This window comes from Dreissena polymorpha, chromosome 14 (assembly GCF_020536995.1).
Source record: "Dreissena polymorpha isolate Duluth1 chromosome 14, UMN_Dpol_1.0, whole genome shotgun sequence".
NCBI classification, from domain to species: domain Eukaryota; kingdom Metazoa; phylum Mollusca; class Bivalvia; order Myida; family Dreissenidae; genus Dreissena; species Dreissena polymorpha.
The window spans coordinates 20565201-20592456 of record NC_068368.1 but is presented as its reverse complement, the minus strand read 5'-3'; the positions used below and the strand labels follow the sequence as shown (position 1 = coordinate 20592456).

Genomic DNA, 27256 nt, shown 5'->3' with positions numbered 1-27256 from the left:
TAGTGGACTCTCCCATCCTTCTAAATTGGATAAATTTATTTCCAAAATTTGGAATATCTTGTATATTTATTACTATATTTAGAATATTTCTTACAGAAATTCCTTTAAGCAAACAGCGCAGATGGTGATGAGACGCCGCATTATGCGGCGTCTCATCTGGGTCTACGCTGTTTGCCAAGACCTTTTTTCTAGACGCTAGGCATAAATGGATTAAACTCTACCATACTTGTGGACATATAAACGTAGTTCTTGTGTACGCCATGTTGATACTCGTACATACATGTACATACATATGTACATATACATTGATCCACATCATCTACTAAAATGTTCAGTTTGAGTAGGTATGATATGATTACACATAATCTAACGGTTAACAATCAAGGACGCTTTCACAGATATCGTTAGATGTATCTGACAATAACGCGACGGAACGGTCGGACGAATACAAGATAACAGCTGATACCGACCGAAAATCGTCCATGTTTAATCCTACCGCAGTTTGCCTTAAATTAATAAATTAAGAGTTAGGTATTTTGTTGTAATAAGCAATATGTTCACTATGCATGTGCAGCTCGGATTAACTGTGATCTTGTTATGTAAGTACTTTTCTATGTTGTGCATAGTTTATTTATTTATTATGCATGCATGTCTATGTTATCATATGTACCCCTGCAATCATTATATTCAAAATCTTAACCATTTGATATTGTAGTACAAAACGTTACACTTATTTCAAGTTTCACATAAAATAAATGAAGTATTTTATATGGGAGACGTTGCAATATATTCGTGTGTACAATAGATGTATTTCATTTCAAATGAATACTTATTGCTTCTTATACTTGCTTTGTAATATGTAGGTCGCTTTTAGCGAAGATGCTATAATTTACTTATTTTACAGGTAATATATTAATATAAGTCTTTTAGTTCGATTATTTATTACAATATGTCTAAAGGAAACTTAGTTTGAATATATTTCAGAGATAATAAGAAATCAACACAAATAAGAAAGTCCTATCAATAACTTATAGTCTTGTTGATGAACGACATGTTTAACCCATTTATGCCTAGTGGACTCTCCCATCCTTCTAAATTGGATGAAGTTATTTCCAAAATTAGGGATGTTTAGTATATTAATTTTTAATTTGAATATTTCTTACAGAAATTCCTTTAAGCAAACAGCGCAGACCCAGATGAGACACCGCATCATGCGGCGTCTCATCTGGATCTACGCTGTTTGCCATAGCCTTTTTTCTAGACGCTAGGCATAAATGGGTTAAAGCATTTTTAAACTCATAGACGCTATTCACGTTACTCAATTCTCTCGGACTTACTTGGCATTCCACGCTGATAGTTCAGTCGGGTTGCTCTTTGTATATTCTTTGAATAGACGTTGGCAGCGGCGTCGCACAGAATGTTTGTGACGACGGTTGGCTGCCGTACGGATCCAACTGCTACAAGTTCTTCACAACCAAGAGTGTGTCCGTTGCCAGCGCTCAGGCGGAATGCGTCAGGTCGGCAAGCTCCCTTGTCAGGATTCACTCGCAAGATGAACTGGTTGGTTATACTATTGACATGTTTTAAGGCATTGCTCACGCAAGTAGATTGTTCTTTGATCTTCAATAACAGTATTAAAGTTGGAAACAATCTACGTTCTTTTTTAGTTTTTTTTTAAAGTGACTAACTAGTACGTTTGATGACATTATATGGTAACTTAAGTTATATAGTTTGAAATTGTAATTTAAATTCTTACTGTTTGAACAAAATAAGAACACCAATAGCAAAATGTATTATTGAATCGCATGCTTTAGAATAAAAGCGTGATCACATATCCTTCATTTTGCCGTTTAGTTCCACACAATACATAAACCATAAAGTATATTTGTTGTGAAAAACAAGAAATTAATCCTTATTTCAGAACTGGATTACCACAACAGCCAAGGCGAAATTCCCAAGCAGTGGATTCTGGACGGATCTCAATGATAACCCGAAAAACTCATTGTCTCAAGTTGGTACTGGAAACTGGACATGGGGCTCGTTCGAAAACGCAGACATATCGCTTATGTAAGTTTGTATTTCTATTATTTAAAAAAGGTGAGCATAGTGATACCTATTAACATTACTCATAACGTTTGCAATATTTAAGATAGCAACTTGATATGTGGCGTGCATGTGTATCTCATGAAGCTGCACATTTTGAGTGGTGAAAGGCCAAGGTCATCCTTCAAGGTCAAAGGTCAAATATATGGCTTCAATGCGGCGCAGTAGGGGGCATTGTGTTTCTGACAAACACATCTTTTGTGTTTTTGTTTTCATTTAGTAGCGAACGCAACATTGTTTAAAAAGCATTTGATTAACCTGCATAAAAGCAATCGCAAAGTACTTGTGCGTGAACAAAATGAATTATGACGTGTTTGTGTTCTCGTAATTGATATGAATATCAATTTGTCAAGTCAAAATAATCCAGTCGTACATTTTGTGTGTTTACAGTACATGGGGTGTCTCTCCAGCCAATGACGGTGTTGCAAACTGCGCAGGCGTGAGCATTTTGGGTACACTGTCCGATTTGGACTGTGCGGCAAGACAGGGATTCGTGTGCAAAATGGATGCTTGTAAGGATATGGACCATGCTCTGAAAAGGGGGTTAAATGCATGTGCGTAAAGAGTCGTCCCAGACAAGCCTATGCAGTCCGCACAGGCTAATTGATGACGACACTTTCTGCTTTTATGAGAAATTATCTTCTTAGATAAAAATCCAGTTTAGGCGGAATGTGTCGTCCCTGATTAGCCTGTGTGGACCGCACAGGCTAATCTCGAACGACACTCAACGCACACGCAGTAAACCTCCTGTTAACAAAGCGCGGCTAATATATATAATAAGAATTTGCTCTGCTAAATCGAATAATATTCACACAATTAGTAGAAGTTTAACTGGTTGAACATATATCAAAATAATTATTTTAATTCAGCACACGTTCAAATAAGAGAAACCAATTCTATTATTTGTAAATAATTAAGACATACATAAGCAATATTAGGTTAGAGAGGACTAATTTATGAGGATGAAGGTCGCTTATATTTTGTGTAAGCGGATATTTGGTCTTCAAACTTTTGTGGCTCTATTTATTCAACGGTTCTTTACCATCGTTTGCCTGAACCGTTCATTTTTGATAGGCACATTTAATATGTAAGTAAATACAGGTGTACATCATGTATCCCAATTGTTAACAGAAACATCAAATGACGTCATGATAAAAAACCGAGTACTTTATTTCCGTGATTATCGGAGTCTCATCCAACAGTTATTCTATCCATGTGTGTTTCATTCTACTCTGATGGTATTTGCTTTTATAGCAAACGGTTGTCCTTTGGGTTGGCTGTCTACCGACACCTCCTGTTTCTGGATCAGTGACACGACAGATCCTTCACAGATGGTCACGTGGAGCGCCGCCAAGGCGTGGTGCTCAACACCTTTGAAAAGCAACGCTACGGGCGCCCAGTTGATGTCCATTTCGGTCCAAGACGACGTCGTATGTTTCTTATAACAATTAACGATTTTGTCTCAGAAATAGATTCTTGTTTAGTTTATATTACGTTTTTCTATAACTATGGCATGTCGTCGAATACGCAGTTATTTTGTTTTTCATTTTACACGACTAAAAGATGTTCGTTGCATCATGTCATCTACTATAACGCAAATGTGAACTCAAATAGATATAAATAAAATTAATGTGAGCGGTTATCATGTTATCGCTTCTTTAAAAAGTTAAAATTGTAATTATGCACGATTACAAAAATAATCCATAAAAGACGATACTAATGTTAATCAGCTAAACTATCTTGTTTTAATAATAGCACTCGTGTTTTTGCCATACGATATCATATGATATATTTTTGTTAATCCGCGGAGGGTGTTTGAACTGCTCGTATACTCAGAAAAGGTATTTACTTCAAGGTCTATACTGCAGGATTTTCTGACCAATAACCTGCCGTACCAAGGAAAGACCGCGGTCACGTATTGGCTCGGATACACGTACGCCAACGGACAGTGGAGCTGGATCGTACCGAGTGCATCCGCCGTCTCTCTGTAAGAAATACAAGCACACACCCGCACACACACGCACAGTCACATATGAGCCGCGCTTTAGGAAAACGGGGCGTAACGCATGTGCGTGAAGTGTCGACCCAGGGACGATACTTTCCGCCTTAACTGGAATTTTGCTAAGAAGAGACTTCCTTTGACAAAATACAAAAGGGAAAGTGTCTCCATGATGAGCATGTGCGGACTGCTTAACCCATTAACGCCTAGTGGACTCTCCCATCCTTCTAAATTGGATCAATTTCTTTCCAAAATTAGGGATGTCTAGTATATTTATTTCTATATTTAGAACATTTCTTACAGAAATTCCTTCAAGCAAACAGCGCAGACCCAGATGAGACGCCGCATCATGCGGCGTCTCATCTGGGTCTACGCTGTTTGCAATGTTCTTTTTTCAGGACGCTAGGCATAAATGGGTTAAGCTAAACTAAATACTGTACACACATGCATGAAGCCCTGTTTTCCCAGAACGAGAAACATATTTATGTATGATATGGTTTTGTAAGTGTTCAACAAGAATACAAGCCGCATTATAACTTATAATAATATGTGCAGTTATATTTTCACGCCGGGTATGCGGATACTTTGATAACAGATGGCACTTCGATAACAGAGAAAAACAAAAGCCACGCGTGAGAGGAGAGTTTTTCAGCTTTTTAGCATTTGTGTCCTGCTCATTCGGTTTTCAGACACGGGACATTGTTTGGTCTATTAATACTATAGCACTTCGTATTGCGAAGAAATACGTTCGCAGAAAAACGGTGGATTATATTAATAAACGATAAAATTCCATCAAGAATCAGCATGAATTGGAGTTCAGCAAAATAAAAATACATGGACATATACCAAGAACGTGCTTACTTTTCGAAATAAAAGTTCAATCTATCCATTAATGTTACATTTTAGTTTACTAAATTTTTTGAAAAAAATCAAAGGTTTAAAGAGTCGGATGCCAAATTTTCACCGACACTTATTTTACAGATAAAACACACTCTTTTAAAGTGAATCAAAATGCAGAAGTCGCTGTGGAATACTGTTATAGTAAGCTGGTAACGCATACAAATGTATGTACTGAAGTAAATTAAAAACGATTTAACAAAACATTTTCTTATCCCTTTGGAATATGATTTTGTATAAATGTGAAAGATAAATGTGAAACTCATTCGATATGTCTGATGAGTACCATCTAAATGACCATATATTTTCCAGTTTTCGAGTCACCAACCGCCGGATCTTCGCATAGTACACGAGCATAAACAATTTTAAATTAACGTCCTTTGTAGCGAAACGGTAAGCATGTATAATTATGACCTCATAAAGGTACTACGGTCATTACTAATATACATATTAGATAGCATGTCATGAAACATCACTCTGCTAAAACTGCTACTTCAAGATAAATATCAGTAGCAATGCAGGTCCGAAATTCTTTTAACTCAACCAGTAAAGTGATTTAGGGTCAGGTGAATCGCTTTTCGAGCTGACGTTATCATTGTTTAAAGGGGCCTTTTCACAGATTTTGGCGTATTTTGAAGTTTGTCATTAAATGCTTTATATTGATAAATGTAAACATTGGATCTTAAAAGCTCTAGTAAAAAATCAAGAATAAAATTAAACAAGAGCGCCGCATGACGGAGCAATATACGCCCGATTCGTGTGCCATTGGAGATGATACACTGATGATTGATGTATTTGTTTTGGAAATAAGCAAAAAAAACAACAACAACTTATATAACTGATATATTCATATATATATCGCAAAATAAAACTGGATAAAAATATTGCATAAAAATATTGCATGTGTTAATCGGTTGCATGTCTCCAATCAGACCTGACTGATATATAATCTATATACTACCTCTGACCAAGTTTGGTGAATTCAACTTGAACTAGAGCTTTGTCACTGAATGTGACTTATACCCCCATACCACTTTGACGCAGGATAAAAAGTTGTTTAAAAGTTTCGGATGAATACAATTTGAATTAGAGTCCGGACAAAGTGGCGCCGTTGAAAATGCACTAATTGACCCTATGACCTAGTTCTTGACCCGACATGACCCATATTCGAACTTGACCTAGATATCAACTAGATGCAACTACTGACCAAGTTTGGTAAAGATCGGATGAATACAATTTGAATAAGAGTCCGGACAAAGTGGCGCTGTTGAAAATGGACTAATTGACCCTATGACCTAGTTTTTTACCTGGCATGACCCATATTCGAACTTGGCCTAGATATCAACTAGATGCAACTACTGACCAAGTTTGGTGAAGATAAGATTTATACAATTTGAATTAGAGTCCGGACAAAGTAAAATGCACTAATTGACCCTTTGACCTAGTTTTTGACCCAGCATGACCCATATTCGGACTTGACCTAGATATCAACTAGATGCAACTACTGACCAAGTTTGGTGAAGATCGGATGAATACAATTTGAATTAGAGTCCGGACAAAGTGGCGCCGTTGAAAATGCACTAATTGACCCTATGACCTAGTTTTTGACCCGGCATGACCCATATTCGAACTTGGCCTATATATCAACTAGATGCAACTGCTGACCAAGTTTGGTGAAGATCGGATGAATACAATTTGAAATAGAGTCCGGACAAAGTGGCCCCTTTGAAAATGCACTTATTGACCCTATGACCTAGTTTTTGACCCGGCATGACCCATATTCGAACTTGGCCTAGATATCAACTAGATGCAACTGCTGACCAAGTTTGGTGAAGATCGGATGAATACAATTTGAATTAGAGTCCGGACAAAGTGATGCCTTCCGCCCGCCGCCCGCCGCCCGCCCGCCGCCCGCCCGCCCGCCAAGGGGTTTCACATAATACGTCCCGTATTTTATACGGGCGTATAAAAAGGAAAAAAAAGTAGCCGGTACTAGGGCTCGAACCAGTGAACCCCGGAGTCCTGGAGTAAGTCTGAAGTAAAAACGCATTAGCCCTCTCGGCTATTCCGCCGGGTATACACAGTATATGTATTTTATACCTTATATTAGCAATCTTCGTAGTTTCGTAAATTTAAACGACAACAACAGAACTCTCCATATTATTCAATCGTTTCGCGTTGCAACGCTTTATAATTTTTAGGTTTTCAAATCGTCAAAAGATACATATAATGGCTAAATTGGACTATGGTAAATGTTCAGTAATACTGTTTCCTCACAAATATCATAACTAAAACGAAATATTGCGAATCTGAAACAACTTTTTTCAATTTTGCCAATTTACCAAATCGTGAAAAGATCCGTTTAAAAGTCTGTGCTCCATATCAGCAGAGCTCAAGATAAAGGGAGTTTTCAATTCTAATATTAATTTTGTAGCTACGCATTAGTATCGTCTTGATGATGCGATTCTAATGAACACCAACGACATAGGATTTTATGAAAAACAAAGGTGTATTTGCCTCTTAAAGACCCCTTCGCTCGCGGTATTTAGAGCCCTGCTATAAGTCAAATTATGTTCATCTCTCTGAATCACAAGTTACGACTAAAAAACAAGTTCATTATGTAGACAATTATTTCCGATCGTCACTTGAAATATATTTCTTCAGAAAGAAGCATTTTAATCTAATTTAAGAATTGCAATTATAATATTTAAAGTATTAATTGATAGCAATGTAATTTTTGAAAAGGAACAACGCCATTTGTTAAATTTCAAATGTGTTTGTAATTAAGTTATGCATAGATTCCTAATGTGTCGCGCTTGACTATGTACATTTATTCGTACTTAAAAATATTTTGTAAGAATAGACATAATATTCATAAATGCTTTATTTGAAGCACATTGATTACTCTTCATGCTGGAATATCAAACAATTTCTTGCAAAATTTCTAAGTAGTTTCATTTTGTTAAAATGTTTGCTATTCGTCCACTTCATGCTGTTTTCAGACCAAATTTTCTATTTTTTGGGGGGAAAAATCTAACATTGTTCCGTGAATTGTTTCTTCCCAATAGAAAAGGATACACCATTTATAAACCCGACCATGTGCATTGTCTTAAAAAGTAATCTTTAGGATGTAACTTACAAAAACTGAGGAACTTACCTCTCGCGCGTGACTTTTGTTGTAACCTGCTATCGAAGTGCCATCTGTTATCAAAGTATCCGCATGACCAGCGTGATTTCTAGGATTAAAAAGTTGTTCAATGGAGTAATAGTATAAAAGTCATATTTTTCAAAATAGACACATTTTCGTTAAAAACAACTTTCTTTGATAAATTTAGGCTGATGTAAAAACACGCTGGTGATGATCATTTAATGATATTTAAATGTTTAGGATGAAAACATACATTAAACGATATGTTCTATCTCCACCGGGTTTGTTATGTTTAGATCACTTACTTAACAATATGTGTCAGGTGGATGTTAATTCAAATTGTAAGGTCGATCCGCGATCGACTTTCATCAGCTATAATAAGGTTATTACCTTATACCCATACTTTCTTACTGCATATCGCTTCTAACGCTTATAGTTACTTAATTAAGTAAAAAATGACGATGAAAGTGTCTTATGGTTACCACATGGTAAATAATGTACATAAATGTATTTTTATGAAAGTTAAATGTTCATACACACAAGATGGATTTTCCAATTCTGTTGCGAGATTTGGCGAAATCTAACCCTTTTAAGACTGTATTGTAATACTATGTAAAACAAACGTGTAACACAAGATTCTGAAATTATTCCAAAAATAATATAAGGAACACGCTACTTTAAATATGGTGGTGCATTTAAGAAGTATTTGAATGATTCTTTAGCAAATGGAAAGATACAAAACTTTTTTTTAGTGTTTCAAATGGGTTTCTAAATGGTTTGAATACATGTCGCATGGATTAATCACCACATATTTGGACACAGTTAGTTTGTTATCTTTAAATGGCTTTGTAGTATATCACCTTTGTAACCATATCCTTGCAGAAAACAGAACGAAACAGTATTGATTTTTTTCAGTCCTTGGCAGCAAAGCCCTAACAATGTTGCTGGTATGGAAAACTGCGGTGTTTTACGTATGAATGGGATGTTCGATGACAGGAACTGCTCATCAATGGCCAACTTTATATGCTACCAGCAGCAGTACAATAGTCAGTCTTTTACATATAACGGCCACCGGAAAAAACTTTGCGAAACCGAAATTTCGCATATTCAAGTATTTTTCTTGGAGATTTGCTACTTTGAGATAAAGCAGGCGATACAAGTCTTATTTTTTTTTTAATAATTGATTATTTTGGCATACAAAATGCGTTTTTTTCGCTATGAAATATTATGACTGTATACACGTTTTAAATCGTGTTCAACATTGTACCATTACACAGTATAGATCTACCTTTCTCGGACACATTTTGGACATTCTAAAACATGACATTCATCTTCAATACAATAATAAATCAATGGACTAAACAATCAATAAAATAACGACTGTCGCTTAAAATTACTTCATGTCGATCAGATTTAATGACTACTTAATTATAAGAACAACGGAATTTAGCAATTTGTTTTTCGAATGTAAAAGGTCACATGAATAAAAAAGATACTCCTTTTGATATATCATAGATTAAAATGTTTGTGGGTATACTATCTTGGAGAATTTTCTCGATTATAGCCAATTAACATACGTTTTACAAGCAATCATATCTTGTTTTAATATTAATAGAACAATTACACAGTTTTATATTTTTTCTAAGCAAAACGTCTCCAAATCCATAAGTGAATAAAATACGTTTTTTTAGTTATAACCCATTTATTCTTTTCGATATCATTGTGTAATTTAACATTATATACCGATATTTAGGATATCGATCTTTTGTCATCGTAATTTGCCAATATAGTACTGATATAACTAAGTAAATATTAACAATATTACATTTAAACATATTAATGAATATCTGAAAATTCTATTCCGTGTTATTTCAATCTTTAAGTCACACAAGGTTTGACCATTGAAGGCAACAAGTACACAATATTCAGCATATCAAACATATCCATAACTTCTCTATTATGATTAACTAGTAAAGGTTTATTTGCTGTCCTTAGCCGCAACTGGTTTAGCTTTCCGCCATGATATTGGCATAAAAGGTAATGCAAGTTATGTTCAAATGTTAAATCTATCACATTGTTATCGAACACAATTCTCATATAACCGAAGCGGACCTCCGTTTCTGAATACAAAAATTTCGGTCTGTTTGGGGTGAATAGTCTTACGTATTTTTTCAAAATTCCGAATTTCTTATTGTACCTAAATAGTAGTGTTAGTGCAGCTCGCGACGTACACATTCAATATCATCGCTGATTATTATACCCATATGACCTGCAGATCTTTGAAAGGGAGAAAACTCGTTTATGAATAGGGTAAAGATTAGTGTTTTGCTATCGTCCCCTTGTCAGGTACTGATAATGCAAATTATGTTTTGATAACCGTTATTATCATACTAAACATCCGCGTAAAATTGAACATATAGATTCTAAAACGTGAAATAATTTCCTCGTATACCATTTTAATCATACTTGTAAAGATTTTACCAAGAATAGACTATCAAAGGCCTTTTAAAAATAAATCCACGAGGTCTTCTTAGATGTTTATGCACCATGCTTTGGAAAGTAAATAAATTGTAAGTCGTTGCATATCCGTAATCCAGCTTTTCAATTGTGTTTGTATAAATCAGACAAATGCATAATCTTGTATACACAATATTAAAGAATATTGTATACGTTACATACATACATTAACACAATACTTTTGTAGTGAGAAGGGTAGTCTCGAGCACCAGACTAATTTAGTGGAACGATAATGTTCTCTCGCCAAATACATAGAACCAGAATCTATTCAACGATTTTTTATAAATCTCGGCCCAAATCGTCGCTTTTTACGACTCGACACATTGGGTTTTAAAATAACTTGCGCTTTTTTATCAAACATTATCTCTGAATTCAAAAGTTGATCTTGTTCGTCGTGATTTTCGTTCAACACAAGATATATATCGGCAAAGCTTGAATGATTGTTTCCATATATTTAGTTTTAATCTTTTGACTGCCCTCTATTTAATTTCAAAATACCTTTGTGTTATCAGGTGTTCAAATTTACTTATTTCTTTTTCAAGTCTGATACCATGTTTGATCTTGGCACATATTTTAAAACTCTCTTCGGAGCATTACACTGCATTTTTTTTATCTAATACGGCATTAGTTTCCCGAAACACATCACGTGTACTTGCCTGTTAAGATACGTAAAATTCATTGTCCCACCACGGTTTATCATCATAATTGCATTCACTATATTTAGTCTTCATTTAATAAGCTACTGTATATACAGATAAACGTATCATTTGATCAACTGCTTTGTCGATGTCCGTGTATACGTTTGCTTGATAATTGACAGTGATCTCTTATTTGCACATTTTCTTGAATGTGTGACAATTTAAAACATGCAATTTTAAAAGATAAGAAAACGTTCCATAAATATCATGTTTTCAGCTCAAGCTCCGGACAATCAGGGCTGCGGCCAGTGGATCAGAGCGGGTAAACTGTGCTATGGGTTTATTGGCGGTTCCAAAGTGGCTGCGTGGCAAGATGCGAAAAGTTACTGCAAGCAACATAGCGCGAATCTGGTCAAGGTCGACTCATTCGACAAGCAGGTGCAGAGCAAACAGATATGTTTTGAACTGTGCTTGCACGTTAAATGAAGCACATCACATTTAAGATGCATTAACTCTTTACAGTTAGTCGTTGAAGCGTTATTTACTGTGACGGGGGGATGGGGGGGGTCTCGTCAGAAAGATACGTTATATAATTAATTTATTTCTTGTATTAAGCTTATGTGTCTTCATGTTTATTACTTTTTAAAAACCGTTGTCATCCATAGCCGAAACTTCACTTGTATCGTCTTACTATTGGATTTCATTGAGCTGGTAATAGTAAAAAATATGGCATTCATATGAAAATAAAAAAAATCAGAAAGTCCATGTCATCATTTGCGCGCATATATTGTTTACTATCGTATATATAACAATTTGTCTTACGTTGTATTCCTTAAGGCCTGGCTGAATATGCAGATGCTTGATCCAGCTAACGACAAGTTCATGTGGACAGGCATGAACGACATCAGTACCGAGGGCCAGTACGTCTGGTCGGATTCTTCGAGTGTTAACCAGTCATATATGTAAGCAATCGGCGCAGTTTCACAATTACTTAGTAAATCACTGTGAGATAAAAAGGGCGTATTCTTCGACCGTTAACCAGTTATATATTTAAGCAATGGGCTCAGTTTCACACGTAAATCATTGTGAGATAAAAAGGGCGTATTATTCGACCGTTAACCAGTTATATATGTAAGCTATGAGCACACTACACACGTCAATAACACTGAGATGAATATTTTCATGAAGTAATTATCCATATCTTTATTTGCTGCAAATGATCGCTGTTCCAATTTAAGATTTTGGTTCATTTGGACCTTACATGCATCGATTGTAAGGTTAATAACCACGTGCAAAAATGCGATATGTTACAAATATTTTTGTTGGTTTTTGCCTCTTACACTCTGAAGTGCCATTTAGGTGTTTAAATTCCGGCCTACACAGTCATTAATACGCAGCCACACAGGTAACAATAATTGAATTCAATTGAACCATTTGAGCAATGACTTACTTAGACTCTACGGTTTTTTTTAGCAACTGGAATCAGGAACCAAACGACTACAAAGGTCAAGAGGACTGCGGTCTGATTAGTTCTAGTGGCTATTATAATGACATGAGCTGTCAACAACAGGTCGCAGCCATTTGTGAGATTGACAACCTTGGTAAGAAAACTCATTGCCTATGAAATTATATTACATTATAATAATTCGATCACCACTTTTGTATTGCATTTGTCTATTTGCGCTAGATATGGGGTCCGCATACCCTGTTATAACGATATTTTCTAATGGAACCGATTATACATAAACACACGAAATACTGCCACGAAACATGCCGTATTGATTCTAGTTCTCATACAGACTAAGCAGTGCTTTGAAGATGTATCAACAAATAAATTATTTAAAAATGACAACACATATAAAAATCCTATGCGTTTTACACAATTTTATTTTATGCTTTCCGGTGGTTTATAGAGCAATATCAGTGAATAAAAACTTATATTTCAATGTTTTAAACAGTGAAAGATGACAGTGAAAATTATCGATAATGTTCATTGTTTTACCGGAACTATTTTTAGATATATTTGTTTTCCTCATTGTGACCCCCAATTAAAGGCAAATTTTTCAAAGGGGGACTACTCTGCAAAGATGTTTATAAAAACATACTAAATAGCTTCATTTTCAAATACATGGGGGCGCCCAACGGGAAATTATATTGTCCGGAAAGGCAAAATACAAAACTAATCATTTGTAAGCATAAAATAAAAAGAAAATGTATTGGATTTGGTGGAATATCGATTAATTCACTCGTGATCATAGAAGAAAAATATTTATAATATCTATGATCACACGTGAATTAAAATCGACATTCCACCACATCCAACAAATATCCCCTGTATGATCATTGTGTTTAAAGTCAATGCCAACGTTTCATAGGAATATTAATTAATATTCGACAATAAAATGATTAACGTGAACAAAATACGGCCAATTACATTTGCTTTTAACTCTCAACTGTATTGTTACTCTTAAAGCGGGTATATACGATTTTGTCAAATATTTATAAATTTATATAAAATGTGTAAAAAACTTATTATATATATATTTCAATATAAATTAAAATAAAAGTTAAGAAGAACATGTGTCGAAAATTGCGAAATAAGCCAGATATTTATTTCTGAAATTGAAAACGGCTGTACAGGCGAATTCGCCAGCATGTACACCAAACATGTACGATGTGAATCTAAACTTAGTGTAACGGTTTATTTGAATTTCTGCAACGATATCTATTCATACGACACACGAACACTAACCCCGATCCTAATACAAAGACGAATGCTTCGGTTATTGTTGGAAAATATGTACGTCACAATCGGCTCGGGGCGCTAATTTGTCTTTGCTGCATTTTATGAAATTCGGCTTTAATGTATAATTTTTCTTGCCCATTTTATGTTATTGTAACATATTTTATCGATATATTACAATTAAACGCGTATAAAAAATCGTATATACCCGCTTTAACAATAAATGAAATCTGATTAAATGCAAGCGAAGTTAGTGAAACATTCCATTCAAATATATGTTTCATAAACGCAGATGCCACAATTATGTCCCACATATCTTTGCAGCATCTTGCCCTAGTAGCAGCTGGGTTGCTAACAACAACAACTGTTATTTCTTCACACCATACAAGAATAAAACTGCTCTCATGAATCAACTAGAGGCCGCCTCATTTTGTAACTCCCTGTCCGTTGACGGAAACCACGTGGGCGCTCTGTTGTCCGTGGAATCCGCCGCTGAACACGTACGGATAATCTTTAATTTTTAATTTATATATACTGATATTGTACTTAGCAAGTGTAAACTAATTGAAATCCTTGAAAATAAACTATTGAGACAATTTAGTTAATTAAAGGAAGACAAATCATATTCACTTAACCTAGAAATATTTTCTTTGCAAAGTTTTCAATTAAGTTAATGTCTTGATCGCGTTGAAATAGCAGTATGCTGAAGTAAGAAAACACTATATGAAAACAAATGCCTTCGATTGGACACTTGGCAGAAACACGTATAAAACTAGTTGTATCATTGGACACAACTTTGAAGAACACAATTAAAAGTTTAGATAACTTTCATTGTAATATTAGCAGTCCTTACACTAAAACCATGTCCTGGACTCATTACTCGTAATTTAGATTTATTTACAAGCATAAATGGATTCGCACTGTAGGACTTTATCAAGAACCAAGTCACGAACCCGCAATATGCCGACAATGCCGTCGGTTGGTGGACTTCAATGTCGGACCAACAGACCGAAGGATACTGGACATTTGCCACCGGACCTATCTTTGATCCCTCTCTAGTGTACGTTTGAGTCTGTTCACAAAGCATCGTTATGTTACCATGGTCTTATGTAATTAGGTAGCAAAAATGTAATAAAGTACCATTATATAAAGACAACTACGTTTTAAGTCAATCAATAGATAAGCAAATCAAAATAAAACCAATATGTTAAGGTAAAAGACAATGTTCAATTATTCTACAAATATTATTCAACCTTATAGCCGAGCACGAAACTCATTTTGATAGACAAAAAACGAAAACCTAAGCTTGTATTGCTGATTCATAAAGTTTTGTCAAAGTGAAATAGTTATTGGTTGCACATGACCCAGAATGGAACTTAGTATTGATATTGTCAAGATAAACTTTCTGAATAGATTAATCAAGATTTAGAAAAACATGTTGATTCTGTAGTGATTTCAATGGTTTTCAAAGATTTGATATGGATACCTAGGTTTAAAACAACAAACTTTTTACCCTCTTTGTAGCGACTGGAACGGTGAGCCGAGCACCAAACCCGACGACGACTGTGGAGTGATCACATTCGCGGGTGCCTACCACATGCGCCCGTGCAGCTGGCAACTGAACTTCATCTGTGAGCGCTATGCGTACGGAGTCACTGGAGGTAATCAGGCTGACTTTAATTATTAACGGGAAAAAAATATTAACACATTTTCATTCGAGAGCTATTTTTTATATATAAACACATCTCAAATGAAGCAAATAATCCGGATCTGCAATACGTTTAGCTTTCCCATATGATATTGTGTGGTTTAAAGTAAAAATAATTGATGGTGTTAAATAATCTTTGTTGAAATATCAGCATTTTAATGTCGGATATCAATTTTTGACACGGTGTTCGACACATATTCGAGTCACAAAGTCCCATCTAGTATGTGTTAAAGAAACAGCAATCCCTAGCAATACGGAAGATGCGAATAGTTTAAATTGAGATTTTACAAACCAAACTATTTAAATAGTGTAACTGAGCCCTTTCGTCTAAATGCCCCTCTATATCTGTTTCGTTGTGTTTTGCAGGTGCTGCCAGCGTAACAATATCTATGTTTTCAATTCTCACACTGGTTTTGTCAACACGTCTGGTTGTGTAGTCCATGGACATACTTGTATAAGGCCAGTGGTTTGTGCAATAGGCATTTATGCAAGAGTGTGGTGTGTTTTGTGTTTGCAGGTTGATAGAAATGTCTTTATTGTAATAACTATGTAATTAGCAATTATGAATCGAACGGTTATTAAAACTCAGCAGCCGTGCATCAAAAATAGCTATGTGCAATCGTCACATTGTGAAAGGTACATGATTGTTGAGCCCGTTTTAACCACAGCAAAAATTTGTTCAATTCATGTTAATTTTGAAACCAATAAACTGAAAAATATGAGATACATAATTTACACAGTTTGTATTGTTAAACTTTCAAATGCTGGGTTTTAACAAAAAATAATATTGTTACTATCTAAGAAATGGAAAATAAAGTAACTATTATGAATCGAAACGTATGTTAAAAGTTGGAGCTGAATCATATGGGAAACATGTCGTTGAATGTATGCTGCACATAAAGCCATAGATTCAGAAAATGAAAACGTTAACAATTCACCGAAATGTACTTGTATAAAAACAACAATTCAGCTTATATTCTTTATAAAAATGTATGTGCTCTTTCGTTTAAAAAATAACGTGAATAAAATTATATATGCTATGTATATAAAATGTATTTGTGTTTTTCCTTTATTAAGATTAACATCATGAACGTATAAGGAGATACAGGGGATAAAGCAACGCCCTTAACGAATAAAATTAATCCCAGCAAACATTGATCTTAATCAAAGCGCATGCGCAGAAAAGGGAATGATGGCGTGTGCTATACATCGCATTTTTTGACACAGTTTAAAATAGATTAGACAGAGAAACTTAAAATAGTTTATTTCATTATTCCATGTTTCCTTTTGAGAATTTTCAACAACAAAAAACGTCAGTCATGAACACTAACGATGAATGCATGTCATGATTCAATTATTTAACTAACACAAAAAGTATCAAGCCTTTCTAAAATGATAATCATTGCCATTAAGCTTCGGCGTGAGGTTATTTGTAGTTTCCACCAATTTACACTATATTCTCGTTAAAACGTATAAGTAAGCTTACTTATATTCATTATAATATAATATTATATTGCTAGTTACAAATTAAATTGTTATATTTCGTCAATTGTAAACTCATAATCAGGTATAAGATATCAAGGTTTTTGTCTGATGAACACAACAACGGCCGATTTAAACAAAACCACACGAAATTATTTACAAAATTATTACATTTTTTAAACTAAAGTTGTTTTTCTGAAAACACAAACAGAAAAGAACTTATATATTGACCAGTAGATCAGATGTTTATTAACTTCTTCATTTTCTGTAGACGATAATTACAGCTATAAAACAATTTCAGTATGTATATTTATATGATTTTATGTTCTACCCTTTTGACTGTATGTATTGTACAGTTTCTAGAACATTCCAGTGCATTGACTTTATAGACTTTAAAGAATTTAAAGGCAGGTTTCATTTGTTTTAAGTTCTGCAGAAACCCTGCGCATAAATTATTGTGATATAAATCACCGCTTGACTGTAGCCTTCAATAAAAACGCGTGCACAAAGTATCCTTTAACTTAAATATGGAGCTTACCGTGAAAAAAAATAATTAATGTACAATGCAACTTAACGCTAAAAGATATCAATAAATCTTAATATATACCGATTTAAAAGATTTTGTTAAAAAAATAACAAACTGGAATTAGGGATGTCTAGTATATTTATTTCTATATTTGGAATATTTCTTACAGAAATTCCTTTAAGCAAACAACGCAGACCCAGATGAGACGCCGCATGATGCGGCGTCTCATCTGGGTCTGCGCTGTTTGCCAAGGCCTTTTTTCTCGACGCTGGGCATAACTGGGTTAAATTAATGCAGTCTCAGGCGCTGACTTCACAACTTTCAAACACTCACACGCGTTAATGGATGAGATAATGTATAATCGGTAAATCTCGTACGTTGACGGTAGGAATAAGTAAACGTTTTAAGAATTATTGACGCGAGAGCACAGGCTAGATGGCTCTCTGCTCGCTAGTACAAAAGGAAATCAGATGCGAATTTGAGTTACGTCTCCCGCTTATGCATTGCTGTACTAATATAAGTAAAGGTTTCCGAGTTGTGAAAACAAAAATGTGGCTTTGTGTAAGTACATGTACGTAGCATTTTTAATCCTTAAACGTTGCCGTTGCTGACTGCGTCTCGTTGACGTTTAAGAACTAGTTTAAGCTTCCGAATATCACCGAATAATGACAGGCAATCACCTCGTTAGTGAAGCTGTACACTAGTTATTCATTAAGGCAACGGGTTTCGAAGAATTGGGATGCTCTGAGTCAGGTAAGCTGCTGTGGGACCATCTCAGGGCTCAACGTTAACCTAAAAACCAACTTGCCCTACCGGGCAAGTACTTAGAAAATCTACTTGCCCTTAACGTAAGGCCACTTGCCCAAACATGAAATATCACATTAACTGTAAACCTCATATTTTTTATTAAAGATCAAAATGATACACCACAAAACCTTATTTTATTTTTGCACATTTAACAAAATGATTACAGCAATAAAAGTCTAATTAAAGTCTAAATTTAATGCTCTTTGTTCTTTTTTGCACATGCCTGGGCGGACAACTAGATTATAAAATAACTTGCACGGACCCAACTTTTACTTGCCAGGGCAATAGGACAACTGTTAATGTTGAGCCCTGCATCTTCAAGTCAGTTAAGCAGTAACAAGTGTCATTGGGGTCGAATACGGGAAGATGTGCTCGAGTAAAGGCGTTATTGAAGCCGCAAGTCATATTTAGCTCGAGTCGGCTTCGAAGAAGCCATAAACCTTTTTGACTAATAGATCATAATAGATAGTTGAGGCCTGAAACTTCAGTTAGGCATTAGTCCGCTTCACTGAAGCCTGAAGATTCATTGATGCATACGTCCTCAGTACATCACAATGAACATTTTAGGCGACCCGATTTTAAGTCTTATAAATACAAGATAATCATTCTGAGAATAAACTTTTATAATGTTATTTTATTTTTATAGTTTTTTCGGAAGCTTCGGAGAGAACAATATAACGGTGGGCCGCTCACTTAACGCTAGGTGGCGACCTTAAAAAGGCGTTCCGCGCGATACAATACAGTTTTTAAGTAATGAATTGATAATACCTGAGATTATTTCAAACATTGCAATTTATGCAGTAGATGCATTTATTGACATTTTTGAAATACCATAATATGTGAACATGTCCATTTAACAAATGTTTTAATGCCACATTGCTTCACAACAAACAGTTTTGACGTCGATCTTATCGCTTATCCGCTGGTGGAGAAAGCAATTAAGATCGAAGATGCATTAAGATCAATATGTTACCTTATCAACTTGCATAATACTACGTCATCTAATCTGGTGGGTTGTTTGATCGATATTGATATGAACATAGTATAGGTTGAGTCTGTTGCCAAGTAATGCAACATTAAAATAGTCTTATTGCAATTAGACTAAAATATTTCAGAAATCGAGTTACAATTTTAATATACACAATACATTGTATAGTTATGACATCATACATAGCTCAACTGAAGTATTTCACTTGGTTGCTTCGGCCTTATTTCAAGATTATCAATGCGTTTATTAGAGACCAGAAATCCGATTAAATTCATAATTTTTGTTCTTTTATGGTGTATTGCAATACCGACTTTTTTGAGGCCACCACCGAGCGCTATGTGCGCGACCTCACAATCGCAATGTGCTTTCAGAAACACCAGAGGGTTAATTACAAACAAAATTTATAATTTTACTCAGGTTGCCCGCTTAATGACCAGAAACTGAAAAAAATACAGTCGCCTCAAAAATCAACAACGCGACAAACACGGGACTCAAAAGGCTTTCCTTAGCAAATCTGACCCCAACGAGGTAACCTTTGCACAGAGACTCCCGCTATTTCAAAACTCCAAATTGAAGCCCTAAAACACCGCACCTCACCAGCGGGACAAGAGCATTATACACAGCGAAGTGACACATAGCCATAGAATCGGTACGCCACCACCATTTCCGAAAACCCTTCGTACTATACGGAGATAGCCGATCTGCTCTTTCGTATTCCCATAACTAGTGTGTACATGTATAGCTGATAACCACGTAACCTAATAACCCAAAATATATTAGGCTAGTTGACCACGTGACATCGAATATCCGTCAGTCCCTCTGTTTAACTGTGAAATGACGTCATTTTTTGACGAAATGACGTCATTATTCCAGCAAAACTCTCCAGTTAAACTCCTTTACAGTGTAAATAAACGGTAAAAAAGCATAAAATAAAAAAAAACATTAATGTGACATGATAAACAGAATTATAGGTTGGTGACGTGCTCACCCGATAAATTCCTTCGACTTGCCAGATAACCATTCTCCATCCACGTCACCAACCTATTTTTCTCTATTTATGAGGTCCTTACGGGCCTAAGGCTACATTATGTGTGAACACGCAATGTTTTCATGCACTTCTACCTAATTAACTTACAACACTGTTGAGACAAATGTTGAGCTAGTTCCTGCTAATAGGATAAAACATACATATTTTCAACTTAAAGCGATATTATACGATTTTGTATATGTGTAAAATTGTAATATATTGATAAAATATGTTACAATTTCACAAAATAGGCAAGAAAAATTATACATTGAAGACGAATTTCATAAAATGAAGCAAAGACAAATTAGCGCCCCGAGCCGATTGTGACGAAGATATTTCGTACATATTTTCCTACAATAACCGAAGCATTCGTCTTTTTAGTTAGTGTTCGTGTGTCAAATGAATAGATATCGTTGCAGGAATTTAAAATGAAACGTTAAACTAAATTTAGATTCACATCGTACACGTATGATTTACATGCCGGCGAATTCGACTGTACAGCTTTTTCGATTTCAGAATTAAATATCTGGCTTATTTCGCATTTTTCGACACATGTTCTTCTTAACTTTTATTTAAATTTAAATTAAAATATATGTTTAATAAGTTTTTTACACATTTTATATAAATTAATAAATATTTGACAAAATCCTATAATCTCGCTTTAAGAGCTGTCTTGTTTTATGTGTGGGGGGAGGGGCGGGAGAAATACGGAGTTTCCGAGGCAAACCACACTCACTTGCTGGAACGGGGATTAAACCTGAGTAACCTAGGTGTATAAGCTTCTGTGCTAGCCGATCAGCGTCTTAGCAGCAGAAACAGGAAATTATAACGACGATTTTACAAATGATATTCCTTAAGCATGAAATGGTCTAAAAATGCTAAATATATTCTTAAGAACTAGATTATTTACTTACTTCGTGGGCTACAAATAACAGTTTCATAGTGTTTACTTGGCAGACGGTAAACTAAGAAAGATAATTACTACGTTATAGTGAAAAAACGTGAACAATCTAATTCAAATCCGAAACCATTCGTAACAATACCATGTTGTTTTTTTTGTTAAATATTAAGTCAGGTACAGTGCAGTTCCATGATGGTTTGTTTCTGTCATAAATAATGAAATTGATGTGTTTATCCGCGCTTAAAAAATACAGAAGATAGTATATAGTTATTTACCCATAACATTTAGAGTGTGGTAGACCACAACGACTAACAATAAATACATAAGTATTAATTTTAAGTATTGATGCAAAGCATCAAAGGGCGTCGGGAATTTCAGTGTAAAAGGCACTCAATGAAGTCACATGGAACGATTTTTTTTCTACTGTAAATATTAATATATTAGCCGATTATTTTAAACAAAAAAGAAAAAGATACTGGTTTAACCATTATCTATGATTATGTGTTAGAACCCCAAAATAACCATTATCTATGATGTTGTGTTATAACCCCCCAAAAATCATTATCTATGATTGTGTGTTGTAACCCCCAAATATTTCATAGTTCATTTCATTAACATTGGTTTCCTTTTTTTTTACTGGCATCCGTGTGCAGTTTTCAGTAATTGAACAGAACTGTGTAGGTTTTAAAAAATCTGCTTCATCTTGTAAGCGTTATTTAATATTTTTCTCAACTTCAAGGGGAGATGATTCTGAACTTATTCTTACGTTGCTCATTTACGATAGGGGTTGAGTACTCATTGATAAGAAAACACTGTAAAAGTTTCAATGTGTTAACGACCCCCCCCCCCCCCACCCTCTCACACATATATTTCATGGCCATAATAAAAACAAAAAATGGTTACAATAAAACAGCATATTTATTATAACTAAAATGTCTACATCAAAACAAAAAGTTAACATAGAACACAAATAAAATAATTTGATTCTACTAGGGCTCGAACCTTGGGCCTCTCACATGTGAAGCGAGCGTGTATCCATTACACTACGGAACCTCTTGAAAAATCACCATCTAACTAAGATATTAATAAGCTATTAATAGTCGGTTTAAATGTAAACCCGGAAGTTTAAACGCTGGATAGTGATCGGGATTAAAGGTCCATACCAAAGGGTCCATACCACTGGCAAGATACGGGTCAGGCCTGCGGCCTTCTGTATGTGGTTCTTAAAAAAAACCTGTAGGAGGACTTGATAGTAATGAGACTGGTGTGCTGTGACGGTGCTTCTCATTGATAAGCGGTTGCTTCCTTTATCAATACTCAATATTACAATTAATAATACGTGTCGCGCTTCGCTCTCTATAGCGCCTTTATTAGTAACTAGGTGGTTGCTAGGATAGTGGAACAAAGAAGTTTTGATTTTATACAAAACCAGAAAATTTCACCGGTTCGCGTATTTGCCAAGTCCCTGTGATCTTTCCCCTGTGATCAGTTATTAATTAAAACAATTAGCTTTGCATTATTGGCAATAAATGTTGTTGTAAATGTAATAGGCACAAATGCAGTACTAATTTACACTAATTTACACAAACAATCACCACTATGCAAGATATTCTGACAACAAAAATATATACATTGATCCGTAAAATAACTTCTCCTCCCATAAGCGAAAAAAACGTATTACATACTAGTCGCCGCACTTCAGTGCGACGCCAATAATGACTTGAATTACATGACACTTTTATTAAAGGGGAATGTTCACAGATTATGGCATGTTTTGAAGTTTGTCATTAAATGCTTTATATCGATACATATAAACATTAGATCTAAAAAGCCCAAGTAAAACATGAAGAATAAACTATACAAAAATAAAAAAGTTATCCCTCAGCAGGACTCGAACCACTGACCCCTGGAGTTCTTGAGTAAAAAGTCTGCGCATTAGACCACTCGTACATCATTCTATTTACGATGAAAGATGTATTTAATACTTCATATAAGCGATCCTCGTAGTTTCACAAACTATAACGACAACAACAGAACTCTCAAAATTATTCAATCGTTTCGCGTTGCAACGCTTATAATTTTCAGGTTTTTTAATCGTCAAAAGATGAATATAAAGGCTATTTTAGAGCATGGTAAATGTTCAGTAAAACGGTTTCCTCACACATATCATAACTAAAACGAAAATTTGCGAATATGAAACGCCTTATTTCAATTTTGTCAATTTTCCAAAACGTGAAAGGCCCCTTTAAATAAGAAACAGACGATTAGAAGAAAAGTATCATATACAAGAATATTCTAAATGCTGCACAGTTAAACTGAGAAATTAAGACACAATTCGACATTTAACATGTGTCGCATAGTTCGTCGTGACACAATAAACGTAAACAGAGTCCAATTCTGATTTCTTAACGTTTTATTTCTGCTTATTAACACAACACAACGTTTTCATAATGTTTGTCAAATACAAGATGCATGCGAAGACCGCAACGGGCCCCGCCCGCGAAAGCAAGCAACAATGCCCTTCTATCAAATCTAACCGCGGAATGTCCTTTCTACATAAACATCTCGTTTTATACTGAAATACACATCAACATAAAATAACACTATTCCTTATAATATATGTGATTGATCAAAGCGTTCTACTGACTACTCGTTGATTTCTACTTGGTTTGGTCAAAGAGTTCCCTTACTACTTGTAACTTGCCGATTGGCTGACCGCTAAAGTACTGTTTCAAAATGACACTCCCCGGGAATGGAGTAACCACATTTTTCATGTGTTTACCCATTTATCGAGTAATCCTTTCAGACATCTGATTATTCTACTTGTGGTGATAATAAGGTGTTATTGTAATCGTCTTCGTCGTATCTTCAATGAATGTGAGAGATAATTTCATAAGATTAGGATTCCCGTTGCAGTACTTTTGACCATTTTATTAACTGGGATGCCTTGTTAAATACACATCGCTGAGTAACAGATTCATACGTTAGAGTATCTTATCTTTGGCCTTTCAAATTGTTGATTTAGCCTACTTTAACAATGAATGTAAAGGTATGTTTGATCCTTACTTGCGAGAGATCTTAAATAAATTTCTATTTTATATTTATTCTTATATTATTTATAAGTTAAAAAATAATAATAATATTCAAATTAAATTAATATTTATGTTATATGAATAAACAATATGCATATGCTGTTACGTTACACAAAACATCTTCTTCGCTCGCCTCAACGTTCTTCGAAGTAAAATCAAAGAGAAGCATAGTTAAAAAATGTAATTGATGCTGAATATCGCTCAGTCATTAGATGAAAACTTTTTCCAAAGACTTAATGTGTGCATGAGATTGCTACCGCGTCACGAGTCGCAGCAAGAACCAAACTTTGGGTCGACGAGGTATAACCATATTCTTTATATAATATAGTATATGTAATTAGAAAGGCCCAGTATAATTTGAGAAAAAAACATATTGACGGTGTCAATTCGCTTTATATAATAAGGAAATTATTTATGGATAATGAGATAAAATCGTTTTATAATAATTATTATTCTGGGGCCTGTGTATTCGTTAGTTTTCATGTTGCAATTTTGGCGTCTTAATTGTGAAGAATACATATATTCATGTACAGGATTATTTTCCCGGCATTATTGAGAAGTTGATGAAATCGAAGTCTGCAGTCATTTTGTAAGCTCCGAAGTAATAAATTCGATACGAAGTTGATTTTAGTTAACAATGCAGTAGGGGTTCGGTTTTTCTTGCCACCGTCCGTTCGATTCAACATTATACAACAATTCAATGGATACAATAAAACGGTTTTTAAGTTTAAAACACTATGTGTTACTTTAATCGAAGTACAGCGGTTTCAATCGTTAATTCTGGATTATTTTAGTTGTATGTTTTAATGTCAGAAATAAGCGCCAACAGCACAGATTACACGCATGATACAACAAATGCTGTTTCAAAACTAGTACTCAAAATTATAACAAAAATGTTCGTGGAAATAGCATGTTAAGACATAATTTAAGTGACCTCCAAAAATCACCAGAGATGTCACTTCCCTGGACTTCTTCGGCTTTAATTTGGCTTTTTGTGCGCCACTGTTTAACATTTTATAAAAGGTGTAAAACTCTTTACACATACTCACTGGGGGCTGACGAGGTCAAAGCGTAGTCCGTTTCGCTTCGACGTCGGGTATATGTTTTACTACGAAAACATTGTGTAAACACACTACTTAATCAGGCGAGTTTCATCTTTTCTGGTGTTCATGGATTAGAGAACGGAACATCCAGTAATGGTAGGTACTTATTTTTAAAAACAAACTAATAACAAATGCGCGTAGTTGCAACCTTTAAGTTTATTTTGAGTTAAAATCGAAGTATTTTTATTTGAAGCAATGCATAAGGTGGTTATTCTGTTAAAATAGCCAATTACGGTTACTTAAATTAAATAAAACTACATGTTACTTTCATTCAGTGTACATAACACATTTTAAAGTACAAAACAAGTTAAGAACATGTATTTTAATTATTCAAATGCTTTGTTTCGAAGGAAATTACAAGTCGCTTTATGTATAGGTTTCGCACAGAGTATGTATTGGGTGCGCAACGAAGTACAAATATAATGTATATGTTACTCAACGAAGTTTCTGTATCCATTTCAGGACATATCACATGCAGTTTGCAGTAACGGCAGACTGCCAGTTCCCAGTGCATGAACATTCAAACGAAAAGGTTAAACCCGGTGAAAGCCGACAGAGTCCTGGTATACAGTCACTACGCCGGCACTCACCGGGGCTATACCGGCATCAGACCCCGGCAGAGCTGGGGCAACGCCCCGGTTTAACCGGGGACAACCGAGGCTCTACATGGAAAGTATTCAAATGTTAAATACCTCCGGGATGAACCAGGAGTTACCGGGAAGGACCGGCAATGACCGGCTTGGCATTGGAAACAACTGGGACTGCACCGGGAACAACCGGGACGGCACCGTCAGAGCACCGGTTTACTTATGGGGGCTCCACCGGGGCGTTGCCGTAGCTCTGCCGGGGTCGTGTTTGGGCCCCGGTGGAGCTTAGGTGCCGTCCCGGTTGTTTCCTGTGCAGTCACGGTTGTTCCCAATGCCACGCCGGTCGTTGCCGGTCCTAACCGGTTCATCCCGGAGGTATTAAACATTTTAATACTTTCCCGGTGGAGCACCGGCTGTCCCCGGTCGTCCACGGTTCATTCCGGTGGAGCACCGGTTCATCCCGGTAGGGCTCCGGTTCATCCCGGTAGATGCCTGATCACGCACTGGGGCTCCGCCGGCATCATAGTGAGACTGGGCCTTAACCGCATTGTAACACGAGGTAAATTTACCGGCCGTCATGTACGCAGTAAACAATAACCTGTCACAGAAACCCACTGCCACACCTTGAAAACAATATATTGATTAGGCAATGGCTTTCCACACCTTACGGCTGTTACAGGTGTGGATTTTACAGGTAAAATCATGTATACGAACATGACAATCATTTCAAAATTAGTTGACGATAACCGATTTTCAAGAAAATCGCTTTGATATATACAATGTAAAAATCAAAATCCGTATGGGATAAATAATGATCGAAGTTGGGACATGGGATTTACTTTGACATAAGCAGAGTTTCGAGATGAGCGTGTTGGGGATTACGAGAATCGAATGTTATTTGATAAAGAGTTCCGTATGCTGAAAACCTATCGTCGGTCTCTATCAAACTGAACGTATAGGGGATTGTCACAATGTGAAGATGCGTCATTT

The 27256-nt window shown here is 35.5% G+C and overlaps 1 protein-coding gene across 1 annotated transcript; it reads left to right on the top strand.

The window, feature by feature from the left end:
- Positions 1-98: 98 nt before the first annotated feature.
- LOC127857820 (macrophage mannose receptor 1-like) lies at positions 99-16806 on the top strand. The gene is made up of 14 exons (XM_052394504.1): positions 99-599; positions 1394-1560; positions 1922-2067; positions 2494-2615; positions 3358-3533; positions 3972-4090; positions 9063-9193; positions 11580-11740; positions 12140-12264; positions 12776-12903; positions 14370-14545; positions 14972-15105; positions 15570-15706; positions 16120-16806. Exons 1-14 carry the CDS (start codon positions 554-556, stop codon positions 16188-16190), a joined length of 1839 nt encoding a protein of 612 aa, XP_052250464.1. The 5' UTR covers positions 99-553; the 3' UTR covers positions 16191-16806.
- The last annotated feature ends 10450 nt before the right edge of the window (positions 16807-27256 follow it).